General features: G+C 44.0%; 1 protein-coding gene across 1 annotated transcript in view; it reads right to left on the bottom strand.

Annotated features, from left to right (window-relative positions):
• DENND3 (DENN domain containing 3) overlaps positions 1-14304 on the bottom strand; it is a 39769-nt gene extending 25465 nt beyond the window's left edge. The window contains exons 1-6 of the mRNA XM_065669031.1: positions 14093-14304; positions 7142-7415; positions 6296-6411; positions 5661-5800; positions 3278-3389; positions 828-947 (exon numbers count right to left, since the gene is read on the bottom strand). Of these exons, the coding sequence (XP_065525103.1) occupies positions 828-947; positions 3278-3389; positions 5661-5800; positions 6296-6411; positions 7142-7415; positions 14093-14176 (846 nt within the window). The 5' untranslated portion in view covers positions 14177-14304. The remainder of the gene's footprint in view (positions 1-827; positions 948-3277; positions 3390-5660; positions 5801-6295; positions 6412-7141; positions 7416-14092) is intronic.
• Positions 14305-14603: the final 299 nt, after the last annotated feature.

Below are 14603 nucleotides of genomic sequence, written 5' to 3'. Positions count from 1 at the left end.
TAAGGTCCTTTCCAACCCAAACCATTCTATGATTCTATAATGATGAACACAAAGACCATCCAGGTTTTAGACATATCCAACCATTGATTCCAGAGGGTAGCTCATCAGATTCTTTACAGGGGCACTGGTGAGCAAGGCTCTTTTACTGAAGAATTCAGGAAGCTCTCTGGAGGCGTCCACCCGTTTCCACTGGGAGAAAGGGACTCAACGGCATCTAAGCATCAAAGATGCCTCAAGCTAGGTGGGATGAATTCAAGCCAAAAGACTAATGGCAAGTATGGGACATCTCATAGAGGTGCTAACACATAAAACTCCACGTTCAAAACGCACCAGTTGCAGAGAACCTGTTAGGATTTGAGATGGTCTTATTCAGAACATGCACATGTGGGCAGAATCTAACAAAATAAGGTAGCAGTGCCTGCACTCAGGCCTGAGGTTTAAAATCATCCCTAGAAAGAGGCTTTCCAACCTGCTCTTTTCAGAGGAAGTGGCACAAATAATACTGATGACTTTAAGCAACCTCATTTCACTTCACAGGAGGCTTTTGAGCAGGGAATTGCATCAGGAAACCTACATTGTAAAACACAGTCTTCTTAAGAAAATTAGGACCTATTGCTAACCCACAGGAGAAAGAAATCCAATATGCCTTAATCTTATCTGCTCTAATAGCAAAATACCTTAAGAAAATGTATATTTTATTGAAACATATCTCTAATCTGCAGAACCTGGATTTATCCTTTCGGGGGGTAACTAAACATCTTGATTTCTTCTAAACCACAAATTACCAGTGCTGTCAATCTCTAAAGCATTTAGAGTATCAGTTTTACCTGCAGCACCTGCTCTGGCCTGAAACACAGCAATGGAAGATGAAGATCCAAGTCAATAATTGGACTGTCCGGATCCTCTCGTGAAGGAATTATTATCTGAAGTGGCTTCATATTAAATACCTGCAATAAGAGAAGTTTTCCATTAACTTCTGAATGAAAACTTTCCCACATCACATTTAATTCAGGATTTTAGTTCCAACTACAAACTATTAACATGAATTGAGAGCAAGAAGACAGATATCTGCATACTGCAGAAAACTGAAACAGGAAAAGAGGGAAACAGTAAAGGACATAGTAACTAGTTTGAAAGATTAACATGGGCTTTGTCTCCTTTTATTCTCCTTTACAATAAAACTTTACTAATACACACACACATTCTTTGAACAGAAACTTGCTTTGATGTAAGCATAATAAAAGAATGGATTTTATATTTGTAGATCCAACTGGGAAATCCAAAGTATTGATAAAAAATTCAGACAGGAAGTTTTAGGAATATGAAGAAAATAACTGAGCATTGATGATAAGGTCAAGATAGAACAAGACAAAACAAATGAACTCTTTCAATGTTTCAAATACTCCAGCTCAAATCTCTGGGGGCCACATCCTGCATGCGATTTCAGCACTTAGCAGCTGGTTTTCAGACAATTTTCCAGCTATGCTATTATTTCCTCTGCTTCAAACCCCACATCCCAGGGTTAGTGAAAGCAGCTAAGGAGAAGTCCATGACTGGAGCACTCTCCCCTAGAAGCCATTTCACTAGCCAAAGGAGAGAGTGCTCTGAAATCACTAACGCAGCCACCATCCAGCTCAACCTGGGAAAGGTTATAAGGAAGAAAATGCAGCTCACATCTCAGCTTCTACACTGAATACAAATGCTTATGGGAGCTTCTCCTCTCAGCAAGGTCTTCATCAGGCAGCAGCCAATTCAGAACATTTAATCCCCTCACACACTGTTTTGCTTCCCCAGAGTCATTCAGACAGAAGAAAAGGACAAATCCAGAGCTGTACATGTTGTTCCAGCAACTGATTTCCATGGCCTTTTTTCTCACACAGGGACTGCACTACTGCTCAGTCACACACCAGCATGTCCACCCATTACACAGGCAGAACAACAGTCATGAGCATACACGTGTCATCTTAATATCAAACAGAAGGTAGGGAACTAACACATCTTGGTTGAGGGATAGCTACATGATTTACTGAGGTTTATACATGTGTATTCATTGAGATGGCTATGCCATAGTGTTCAGGTGAAAGGCAGCTTCCATTCTCATGGGATGGACTGAGGTGCAGTCAGTCGCTTCTCCCAAGTAACAAGTGACAGGACAAGAGGAAACTGCCTCAAGCTGCACCAGGGGAGGTTTAGATTGGATATTGGGAACAATTTCTTCACTGGAAGGGTGCTCAGGCATTGGAACAGCCTGCCCAGGGCAGTGATGGAGTCACCATCCCTGGAGGCATTTCAAAGATGTGTAGATGTGGCACTTAAGGACATGGTTTAGTGGTGGACTTGGTAGTGCTGGGTTAACAGCTGGACTCAATGATCTTAAAGGTCTTTTCCAACCTAAACAATTCTGTGATTCTGTGGTTTTTTAGCTACAGGCTGGAGCTTGCAACCACTTGTAGAGATTAGGTGCGCTGCTCCTCTAGGAGCCAAATGCGAGATTATGCTTTCCCCAGACCTACCCAGGCATCATCTCAGGCAGTTAATAGTAGCATGAGCCAAATCCTTCGCAGAAGAGTATTAAAAATTAAACAGCACGACCAACTGGTATATGGACCAAACATGGACTAAAGTCCCTCTCCAGCTTTCTTGTGGGCCCCTTTAGGCACTGGAATCTGCTTTAAGGTCTCCCTTTAAGGAGAAAAGTCCTTTTAAGGTCTCCCTGCTTATTTAAGGCCTTCTCTTCTCCAGGCCAAACAAACCCAGCTCTCTCAGCCCGTCTCCAGATCAGAGGAGCTACAGCCTGCACCATGGTCATGCTGGTATTTTATATACTAATAATGCATAGACATTGTAGTGACAGGACAAGGGGTAATGGGTTAAAACTTAAACAGGGGAAGTTTAAATTGGATATAAGGAGGAAATTCTTTCCTGTTAGGGTGGTGACACACTGGAATCGGTTGCCCAGGGAGGTTGTGAGTGCTCCATCCCTGGCGGTGTTCAAGGCCAGGTTGGATGAAACCTTGTGTTGGATGGTTTAGTGTGAGGTGTCCCTGTCCATGGCAGGGGGGTTGGAACTAGATGATCTTGAGGTCCTTTCCAACCCTAACTATTCTATGATTCTATGATTCCTTTCTAAGCACAGGTAATGCCATCAGCTTTATAACAGCAAGTACAATCTCTGACCTGAGAGTGAAGAATGTCCATTAATTTATAGAAAATAACATCTTAGAGCTTTGTAAGGCATAATGTTAAAGTAATCATGAAATTCAGCATCAGCAGTTACCAAGTGGAGTGGTCCTGGTGGTGGGCTGGGGATTAAAAACAACTTTGCTGCAAATTCTTTGATGTGCTCCTCAACATCTAAATCCTTGAGAGGCCGCAGCTGCACGAGCAAGCTGAAATTAAATGATAGAAAATGACTTACAAATAGCAACATGCAAACAGAAAAAAGCCTTTTTGCTGATAACCTGGAGCTAATTATTTTTAGCATTCTTAGGAGCAATGAAGCTATTATTCCACCTCATTAATTTCTAATTTATTAGCTACTTCAGCAGCTCCATTTCATTTTAATGATGCTGCTGAGTCAGAAGCAGCTTGGGTTTGGATTTTTACTTCCATGCATAGAATATTGCTGCATCACAAATATCAGTGGCTTTATTTCAGTTTGCAGTTTTACAGGTTTCCTGCAGAAGAACACTTGCTCTTCAGAGAGAAAGTGGCCTAGAAAGCAACTGAATTGCTCAAGGCATCTATTAGAATCCAGGACATATCTTGTGTATGGTGTTTAGATACCATAATAAAAGTATTCTGACATATATTACTGAGCTTTTATTTGGGTTAATGAGACATTTAAAGTTCACTAAACTCACAGCTGGCAACTGCCCCGGGCTGTTGGACATATCCTCTAAAAGCCCATCATTTATTCAGGGTGCAAATGAGGCAGAGGGAGGGGAATTTAAGCATTATCAATGAAAACCAGACAGTAGAGCCATCAGTTTCAACAAATGCTGTCATACTTGGTAATGCCTTGGATGTGGCTTAAGAACATAGGCAGACCTGCTTTTTCTGCCTCTTTTTTGAGACACAAATTAACACATCGAATAAATGCTGTAACAAGAACAAGCTAACCCCAGTGCTGAAAAAGCAGCAGATATACAGAAAGGATGATAAGAGCTCCCTAATCAAACACTGTGTCCATTAATGCAAGGTAATAGCAGCTGATAGCAAATGTCTGCTGAAATGAATGAAGTTATCTCTGAAACATTAAAGTGGAGAGCTAAGGAGTTTATGAACCTTCCATTACCTCTATTAACTGTCCACACACAGATGTTTCAGAAGGCAAAAACATCTAAGAATAGGTCCTTTGTAGTGCCCCAGTGCTAGGAACTATTTGCACACTTCCTCCTTTTCTCAAGGCAGCTGAAAGTATTAATGCACAGGTAGGAAGATTTACTGTTTGAATGGAGCCTATTCATCCATTCAAGACAGGAGTTCATCCAGGAGGAGATTACTGCCAGGAGTATTTCACTTTTCATGTAGTGTCAACAGATTGAGGTAAAACTACCTGTGCAACGTGCCAAAACCTCTCTATTTAAAACTGAACCTTCTCACATAACGCAGAAAAAGCCAATAGTCACAGTGTGGTAAAACGGCTTAGATGCACATCTGCTTATTTTGGAGAGAGACAGACACACTCCATTCAAACTGTTCCACGTTTTGGAAGCACTGTATGCCAGTAATACGTGAATTAGTTATACAATGAATCACATAGACTATAAAGATCTTCATTACTATGATACTCTTGAGGAGGACTGGCTGGAAAGCTGCTGAGCAGAAAAGGACCTGTGGGTGTTGGTCAACAGCAACTGAACATGTGCAGCTTGTACCCAGGCAGCCAAAAAGGCCAACAGCATCCTGACCTGTATCAGCACCAGTGTGGCAGTGATTGTCCCCCTGTGCAGGGCACTGGTGAGGCTGCACCTCAAATCCTCTGTTCAGTTCTAGGCCCCCCACTACAAGAGGGACATTGAGGTGCTGGAGTGGGGCCAGAGAAGGGCAACAGAGCAGGTGCAGGGCCTGGAGCACAAGTGTGATGGGGAACAGCTGAGGGACCTGGGGGGTTTAGTGCGGAGAAGTGAAGGCTCAGGGTGGATCTTATCACTCTCTACAACTGCCTGACAGGAGGTTGTAGTGAGGTGGGGTTGGCCTCTTCTCCCAAGGAAGAAGTGAGAGAACAAGAGGAAAAAGCCTCAAGCTGCACCAGGGCAGGTTTAGATTGGATATTAGGGAACATTTCTTCCCCAAAAGGGCAGTCAGGCATTGGAAAAGGCTGCCCAGAATGACAAACTCAGAGTTAACCCTCTCCCAAAAAAACACCCAAAATCTTCAAGAAATCTGTGCCCTGAATGTCCGTATTTTCTAGATTTGCCAAAAACCTCAAAGAAAATGAAGACACCATACCTAATTTCCTTGATATTTAGACCTTGTGCTTGCTGTCTGCGCAACATTCACATTCCATTTCTTCTTTTCCTCTCCCACACATCTCCCACTATCATAAGTTAAAACTAAGGCCTGTTTTAGCATTAGGCAGCTACCCTGGCCACGTCATGCAAATTCATGTATTAAAACCTGTTTCTAGGAGAAACACACAACATAGCAAATCTTACCAAGATAGACAATCCTTGAGGGCATTAAAATATGGATATCTGGATATAACACAAACAGCAAATGGTACAAAACAGACAGGCATCTTCCCAGGCTGTGCAGATTCCCAGTGGGCCTGTCCATTTGAGGAGATGCAGCCATCCTGCAAGGAAACTACAGATTAATGTGGTTATGCTGAGCATGAATTTATGGCTGATATTTTCTTGGGAATTCTAGAGATATGATACCAAATTTCCTCTAAATCTCAAGGGGATTTGGATGTTCATCTCTCTAAAGCTCTTTAGAAGAATGTCAGCCAAAAAGACTTAGACTTACGAATTCAAAGGAATTTCAGCACAAAAGATATTCAGAAAGAACACAAGGTACAATCTTCACCCAAAAAAAAAGTCCAAGGGACAAAGTCTGCTCCTGAATATCCAAAACCCCACATTGAAATCCAGAATGGTTTTTCCTAATGCAATGCTCTTCCAATTGCACAATGGCAATATAAATTATGACTTGTTCTGTGTTCCTACTAACATAAAACCATCTCTGTTAACTAATTTCCTAAATGAAACCTGACATCATTCTCAAAGGGGTTTGTTTTATTTTATAACTTTTAATATGTCTTAATAAAAGCATGAGTGAAATAACATACTTGCAGAGGCTGGTAGTACTGTGCAACAACACCATATGTTCTGTTACCACAGACATCTGTGAAGACCAGGAAATGAATGTGGTCCTCTTTTGATTCAGAAGTTATATAAAGTCCTCCTGCAATGAAGGCAGAAACTTTTTTTAACTACATATTTAACTTCAGCTGTTTGAAAAGCGATTCATGACAAATATAGCACATTTGCACTTCAAGAGAAAAGTCTCATTTTAAGGGGTTAAAATGCACACATACACTCCATTTGATCTAAGGGTTGTTACAAAGGCTGTAAGCTGCACATTACTGAAGAAGCAAGAGTATGATACAATTATTCTGCATTTTAAGTGGCAAAATACAACAGATGGGTTGTGCTCATTTTAGTTTTCTTTCAAGGTAGGGACAAGGTCTGCAGTAGTGACATCAGTAACAAAGTTTCTGCATTAAACCTGGAGGAAACAGTCACTACTTCAGGTATCTGTTAATACGAAATGAAAAGTGAAGGAGCACTCAGTCATTTTGGGTGGAAAAATGGATTTTAAAAGCTTGTGCATGTGCACACTTCACTCAAACCAAGATTTACCAATAAGGGCCAAAGTGACTTTCACCTTCCCTCTCTTGCAGGTGTTGCAGCTACTGTTGCTAATGGCTCTGTTTCATATGGCATAGGCAGAGCAAAAGGGGCCTCTAGTTAGCTGACAGCTGCTTTAACCACTGGCTTGCTCACAGACACAGTTTTTATATGGTGAAATACAAAGAGAGAGAGATCATTGAAAGCAATAAAATTAATTGTACTATAGGGCAACAACTACATCTTAGACCAGTTCATGTTAAGAAGCATGAACCCTGCCCTACCTGGGAAGCACAGCTGAGGCAAACCAAGAAGATCAATGTCCTTTGGAACTGTAATATCCTCAGTGTCAGGTGCTTTCTGCTCCACATTGAGGCTCTTGACATTTTCAACCTTCGGTCTTTCTTTCTTCTTTCGGAAAGACCGGCGTTTACTTTTATTCAAACTATTACCAGCATTCATCACCTGTGTGTCATCTCTGCTGATAAATGGAGGCACAAATACAGAAAGGACTTCGGGGTCAAGGGGAGGAAGACTTCTGGGTTTCCTCAGAGTACCCTATTAAAGAAAAAAACAAAACAAGAATCACAAATCGCCACTAAGTTGACACTCATCCTGATAAGGCTTTTTTGAAACCACTTTTACCCTGTTTTCTCTCAACCCCTAAAATTGTGGGTTTAGAAGATGTTTCTTCTTCCTAAATAATCATTTTTTGCCTTCTAATTTCTTGTTTTAGCTATAGAATCACAGAATGGTTTGGGCTGGAAAGGACCTTAAGATCATCCAGTTCCAGCACCTTGCCATAGGCACAAACGCCACACACTAAATCATACCACACAAGGCTCTGCCCAGCCTGGCTTTGAACACTGTCAGGGATGGAGCATTCACTACTTCTCTGGACAGCCTGTGCCAGCACCTCAGCACCTTCACAGTAAAGAACTTCTTCCTTATATCCAATCTAAACTTCCCCTGTTTAAGTCTGAACCCATCACCCCTTGTCCTACCACTACAGTCCCTGATGAAGAGTCCCTCTCCAGCATCCTTGTAGGCCCCTTCAGATACTGGAAGCTGCTCCAAGGTCTCCATGCAGCTTCTCTTCTCCAGCAGCCCCAGTGAACATACCTGATGTTCTCAGCCTGTCTTCATATGGGAGGTGCTCCAGCCCCTGATTATCATCATGGGCACCTCTGGACTTGCTCCAATAGCTCCATGTCCTTCTTAAATTGGGAATTATGCCTTTGGCGTTAAGGAAACTAACAAATATGAAATGCAGTATTCCCTCCTTTGAAGTCTTAGGATATATACTTAAGCTGTACTTAAAATCAACACTGGTAGTAAGAGAAACCAGGCAACAAATAAATGAAAGCAAAGGGGGAAAAAAGCTGCACTCCCTAGATAAATCTTTGTTCAACTTCTGGAAAAGCTTTTAACTTAGGATAACCTCTACAGGAAGAAAAAGAATCAACCCCCACCACCCAAGCTTTCACAAACCAGGTTTTAACATTATAAGGCAATTCAGAAAGTACAAGTAAAAATTACAACCACTTAACAATAAACAATGCTAAAACCCTGTGCAACCTGAAGCCATGATAATTCCTCCATCCACTGATGACTGAGTGGAACAGACAGCCCAAGAGCATGTAAAACTGACCACATTTTTCAGTAGGCAGCTGTGTAAAGCACTACTGCACTGAAAGCCCCTTCATAGCACAGCATTGCTAAGAAACACCAGTGGAGGAAGTGATCAGAAGAGAAGATTTCCTTGTACTTGAGAGCACTTTTTGTATTCTTGACCACACAGTGCAGAGAAGTAGCTGCATTTTCAATTACTTCACTGCAATTTTAACTCTTCCTGCATGGTCAAAACAGCAGCACTCAAAGCTTTGCTTAGTCAACGGATATTTGGAAACAGGAAAGGCGAGTCTCACTGTGGCTGAAAAGCTGTTTCATTTTTAACTTCTTGCTAACTGATTCAAAGAGAGATGAAGCACACATGCTGCTTTTTCCTTCAGGCACAATGCATCGGTACTGCTTTATTCAAGATATTCCTTGAGAACCAACGCTCATCATTTCCCTACTTTTTAAAGCTACAACATACAAAACGCTGCTGCTTCACTGAGGCCAATGTTGCACCACCAGAGTTTTGGAACACAAATTCTCAGCTTATTTGTCCTAGTAGAGGACTCTTCTTCACAGCTGAGCAACCAAATGAGAAGGAATACCTATCTGCATGACATTGAAATGTTCAGCCCGGAGAACAGAAGCTGCGTGGAGACCTCAGAGCAGCTTCCAGTGTCTGAAGGAGCCTACAAGGATGCTGAAGAGGGACTCTTCATCAGGGACTGTAGCAACAGGACAAGGGGTGTTGGGTTTAAACTTAAACAGGAGAAGTTCAGGTTAGATATAAGGAAGAAGTTCTTTACTGTGAGGGTGCTGAGGCACTGGAACAGGCTGCCCAGAGAAGTGGTGAATGCTTCATCCCTGGCAGTGTTCAAGGTCAGGCTAGACATAACCTTGGGCGACATGGTCTGGTGTGAGGCATCCCTGCGCATAGGAGGGAGGTTGGAACTGGACAATCTCAAGGTCCTTTCCAACCCAAACCATTCCATGATTCAAAAGACTTTAAAAAGATTCAAATTAATTTAAAAAACAGGTTACAAACTGGAGTATTGAGTGCCATATCCTGCCATACTAAAAATTTCCAGTGTCATCTTCCTTAACTGGCAGCTGATGTCCATTTCCAGTGAAGCAACTGGAAACACAGCTAAATCCAAACCTGATCACTCTCATAATAACATGCAGCTATACATTTCAGAAGGAAAAAAAAATTATGACTCAGCCCTGAGGCTGTTATGCAGGAAAAACAGAGCCCTACTCAAACAGCAGTGATATTAACTTGGCAGCTTGGCCCTGCAGAGGTTTTCATACAGAGTTGCTTTGACAGGGCAATCCCCAAGTTCCACTGGAGGCATCTCTGTGACCCCAAGTACTGTATGACAGCAGCAATTTAATAGCCTCAAAGGGTAACAGCTTCTGAAATGGCATGTCCTTTATGTCTGAAACTACAACAGAGGCACTAAACACCAATTCTTTTCTTCCCAGAACAGCACTGTCAGTGCTGCCACTGACCCAGAGACTCCCTCGTCAGCTTTCAAGTCAGCTCATATCAATGTCTACAGCCAAAGTCATATTTTCGTACTCTTTCAGTTCAGGGGTAGTGAATAGACAGCAACAGAACAATATTCACTTGTTTCTACTATTCTTCGACCATTTTCTATTCTCTGCTTCTACTGTTACTTCTTAATTTTGAAATGTTTCTCCTCTGTTGCTTTTCATTATCAAATGTCCCTGCCTCACACACTGCTTCTTAGAAATGTTAATGTCTTTTCTTTCCTGTAACCCTGCAAAATTCCAGAAGTCAGGAATTTTATTCTGTCCCCACTTAGTGGTTATGTTCCTGTAACAATGATGCTGTACAGAACACAGATAAGAGATAGGGTTTTTAAATGACCACACTACTTTAGACACAAACAAGAAGTAATGTGTTGAAACCACAGCTCTGAGTGTGAGCTCAGCTATTCAGTGTTTCCTTGATCTCATTCTCCTCTTTCCATCACTGAAAAAGTGAATTTCATTTTGAATGGCATGAAAGAACTGGCTTCTTTAGGAAATAACCAGGGAAAGAAAAGGATGAAGCTTTAGAAAAATTATGTTGGAAGGGATCTCTGGAGGTTCTAGTGCAATCCCTTGCACAAAGCAATGATGACTGAAGTTAGATCAGGTTGCTCTGGGTCTCATCCAGTCAAATTGCAGAACCTAAGCCTTCATATAGCTTAGCTTCTTCTGGTCTTGGTCCTGTTTGTCAGCAGTTCTCTGGTATGAAGGTACCAAAATAAAGGAGAGTATTTCAGATGTAACCTCAAGAGTGTTGAAGGCTAACAGTAATAATCCTTTCCCTTCTCCTGTAAGCTAGAGTTATAGAATAATTTGGGTTGGAAGGGACCTTAAAGATCATCTAGTTCTAACAATGATGGTCCTGCTGAAACAGGCCATTACATAGTCATACACACTGTTACTAATGCTCAACTTGATCACACCTCAATTCTTCCACACAACTTGACACCCGGGGGTATTACAGAAGAAGGTAAAAATTGGTTTGGTGGTACATGAGGTGTGGGGTTTGGTGGTACATGAGGTGTGGGGTTTGGTAGCACATGAGGTGTGGGGTTTGGTAGCAGGGAAGGCTACAGGGGTATTTTCTGTAAGAAGCTGCTAGAAGCTTCCCCCATGTCCATTGGAGCCAACGCCTGACAGCTCCAAGATGCACCTACCACTGCCAAGGCCAATTCCATCAGTAATGGCGGTAGCACCTCTGAGACAATGTATTTAAGAAGAGGGAAAAGTTACTGTGCTGGAGCAAAAGCAGTCAGAGAGTGAGAGGATGCAAGAGAAAACAGTTCTGCTGTGCAGGGTTAGTGCAGAAGGATGTTAGGAGGTGCTCCAGACACTAGAGCAGATTCCCCTGCAGCCTGTGGTACAGACCATGGTGAGGCAGGCTGTGCCCTGCAGCCATGGAGGTCCACAATGGAACAGATATCCATCTACAGCCCACAGACATCCACAGTGGACGCCATGCCAGAGCAGGAGGATGCCCAAAGGTGGCTGGTGACCCCATGGGAAGCCTGCACTGGAGCAGACTCCTGGCAGGACACCTGGGTTGGAGCAACCCCATGCACAGCTACAGGTAGGGCAGAGAAGAGATCCAGAGCAGCCCTGCAGAGAAGGACTTGGGGGTGTTGGTTGATGAGAAAATGAACATAAGCCGGCTTCAGTGTGCACTCACAGCCCAGAAAGCCAACCGTATCCTGGGCTGCATCAAAAGGAGCGTGACCAGCAGGTCGAAGGAGGTGATCCTGCCCCTCTACTCTGCTCTTGTGAGACCTCACCTGGAGTATTGTGTGCAGTTCTGGTGTCCTCAACATAAAAAGGACATGGAACTGCTGGAACAAGTCCAGAGGAGGCCACGAGGATGATCAGGGGACTGGAGCACCTCCCGTATGAAGACAGCCTGAGACAGTTGGGGCTGTTCAGCCTGGAGAAGAGAAGACTATGTGGAGACCTCATAGGAGCCTTCCAGTATCTGAAGGGGGCCTATAATGATGCTGCAGAAGGACTCCTCACTAGGGGCTGTAGTGACAGGACAAGGGGTAATGGGTTAAAACTTAAGCAGGGGAAGTTTAGATTGGAGATAAGGAAGAAGTTCTTTACTGTTAAGGTGGTGAGGCCTCGGAAGGGGTTGCCCAAGGAAGCTGTGAATGCTCCATCCCTGGTGGTGTTCAAGGCCAGGTTGGACAGAGCCTTGGGTGACATGGTTTAGAAAGGCATCCCTACCCATGGCAGGGGGGTTGGCACTGAATGATCTTAAGGTCCTTTCCAACCCAAACCATTCTATGATTCTGATTCTATGACCTGTGATATCATGAAGAGAAGCCCATGCTGGGGCAGGTTTGAAACCACTAGTAATCTCTAGCTGAAAACAGTGACCTGTGATTTCTTCGAATTGAAATCTTAGAGTGACAACTATCCTGGCACTAAGGACAATTTACGCATGACAGCCCAGAAGCTTCAGTTTCATGAGCTTCAGTGCAAAATTGTATCTTTTTCCCTGGAATTCCTGTCAACAACAGGCCAGTCATATAGGGTTTTTCTTACTTTGGGAGTGGGTTAATATCATGTTTCCTCTGACTTCGTTGACTTTATTGCCCTGTACTGCAATAAAGTTAAGAATGCACAAACACACTTTCAAGACCAGGATCTGAAGCATTATCAATATTTTTACCCTGCTGTTTCATCTGTAAATAGCATCAGAGGTCCATTCCTGTCCATTGAAATGTTCCTATTTTCTGTCAATAATGTCTCTTCTTTCTACATTCACTAAAATTAGACACAAGACATAGTCCACCATTTCCTCCTGTAGACAGTGCTGCAGAAGGAAAAGAAAGTGGAGTAAATCTATAACTTACCCTAAGGCAGTGATTGAAACCTCTGTGGTGTAACAGCTTGCAGGGACGCTACTACAGTTAGTACTGGCAAGCATAGGGGCTGCTTTCCTTTCTGACACTCCATTTTATACCTTGAGCAAAGAAACAATCCCAAACCTGTAGTGGGATCATAATACTGGAATGGCTTCTGTTTTTTTGTAGCAAATTCCTTACTTGTTCCACAGGTTATTTGGAAGCAGTGAGATCAAACTGAGCAGACTGGACTGAAAAATGAAATCCCCCTCCTTTGGGTTTACTTCTTGAACAGATGCCAAAACAACACCGATTTCAAAAGCCTGGTGGTGACATTTGTGGCATTTATTTCCCCATCGTGAACATACACATGAATGAGATCCTGGAATTTGAGCCTCTGCTTAGCTGATACCACCTGAGGAGCTGACATCAGCAAAAGCCGTCTCCTGAGTGAGTAAGCAGCAATAAGTTCAACAAAGACTTCTTTATCTAATGCTATTAGAACACACCATCAAACCCAAGTTCAAGCAAGGCAACGGAGATCCCTGGGAGCAACTTGGCTTTCCAGCGCGTGCCAGCACCGCAGCGGGGCTGCTCATGGGTCTCTAATAAAACCTTCGGCACGCATTAACACAGCAGAATCAGGAAGAGGACTTTGTAAACTCACACGTTAAGTGGCTATAAACGAATTATAAACCGCATATGCAAAGCAGAAGCCAACCCATTAACTTCTGTTAATATATCTGAATTGCTCATGTTGTGCCAAGAGCACTAAGCTCACCGAGACTGTCCTAAGGATACAAGTTTCCAGACTTTATTGCCCTATCTTCAGCTCTTACCTCCAACGGAAGACGGGAAATGGGAGCTCATCCAGCATTGTTCCAGCATTTTGCTGTTCCTGCTTAGATAAAGCTCCATTGCATTCTTCACTCAGCTCTGACCCTTGAAAAAGCTTTAATTCCTTAACACCACTACCAAACTACCGCTACTTTGCTGGCGACCGCCTGTCGAAACAATCTCTTAAGTGTTTCAGCTCCATGCACTGATAACACCACCAAGACAAGCCAGTAGCTTTACCAGCCTTACCGCCGGGTTGTTTCAGGCAGGGAGGCCAGGACAGGAAGGAGCTGACCCGGCTCCTGACTGAGGCCGCCCCCCAGCCCAGCCGCGGCACCGGCCCGGCCCGCCCCGCGCTCCCTCACAGCACCGCACCCCTCTCACCTGGAGGAGCGCCCGCACCCGCTCCCTGGGCACGCCGACCAGCAGGCAGACCTCCAGCAGGCCCGAGGGCAGCACGTCCTCCATGGCACAGCGGGGCCGAGACTGCCCGCACACCGACTGCCGGCTGCAGCCACAGCTGCTCCTTCCCGGGGCCGCTCGGCCCGGCCCCACCCCTCGCCAGCTCCCTCACACAGGCAGGAGGCCGCCTGCACAGCGCCTCATCCCGCCCCTCACGGTAACTGGCGCTTTGATTGGCTGTTTGTCCCGTCGTTCTGAGGACTGTGGCCAATCAGAAGCCAGAAAATGCCTGGGGGCGGGGCGGAGGGTGTGTTCAGCTGAGGGCTGAGGTAATGCCCACTCGGCAGCTGGCGGTGCCCTTGTCCGTCATGGTCCCCTTGGTCCTCCATGGTCCCCTTGGTCCTTCATGGTCTTTTTCGCTCCCGTTCTTCTCTCCTCGTCTATCGGGAGACGCCTCCGAGGAAGTGGGAAGAAGCTTCCTGACCCAAAGGGG

The sequence above is a fragment of the Lathamus discolor genome, chromosome 2 (genome assembly GCF_037157495.1).
Source record: "Lathamus discolor isolate bLatDis1 chromosome 2, bLatDis1.hap1, whole genome shotgun sequence".
Lineage (NCBI taxonomy): Eukaryota > Metazoa > Chordata > Aves > Psittaciformes > Psittacidae > Lathamus > Lathamus discolor.
This window is presented reverse-complemented; position numbering and strand designations above follow the sequence as displayed.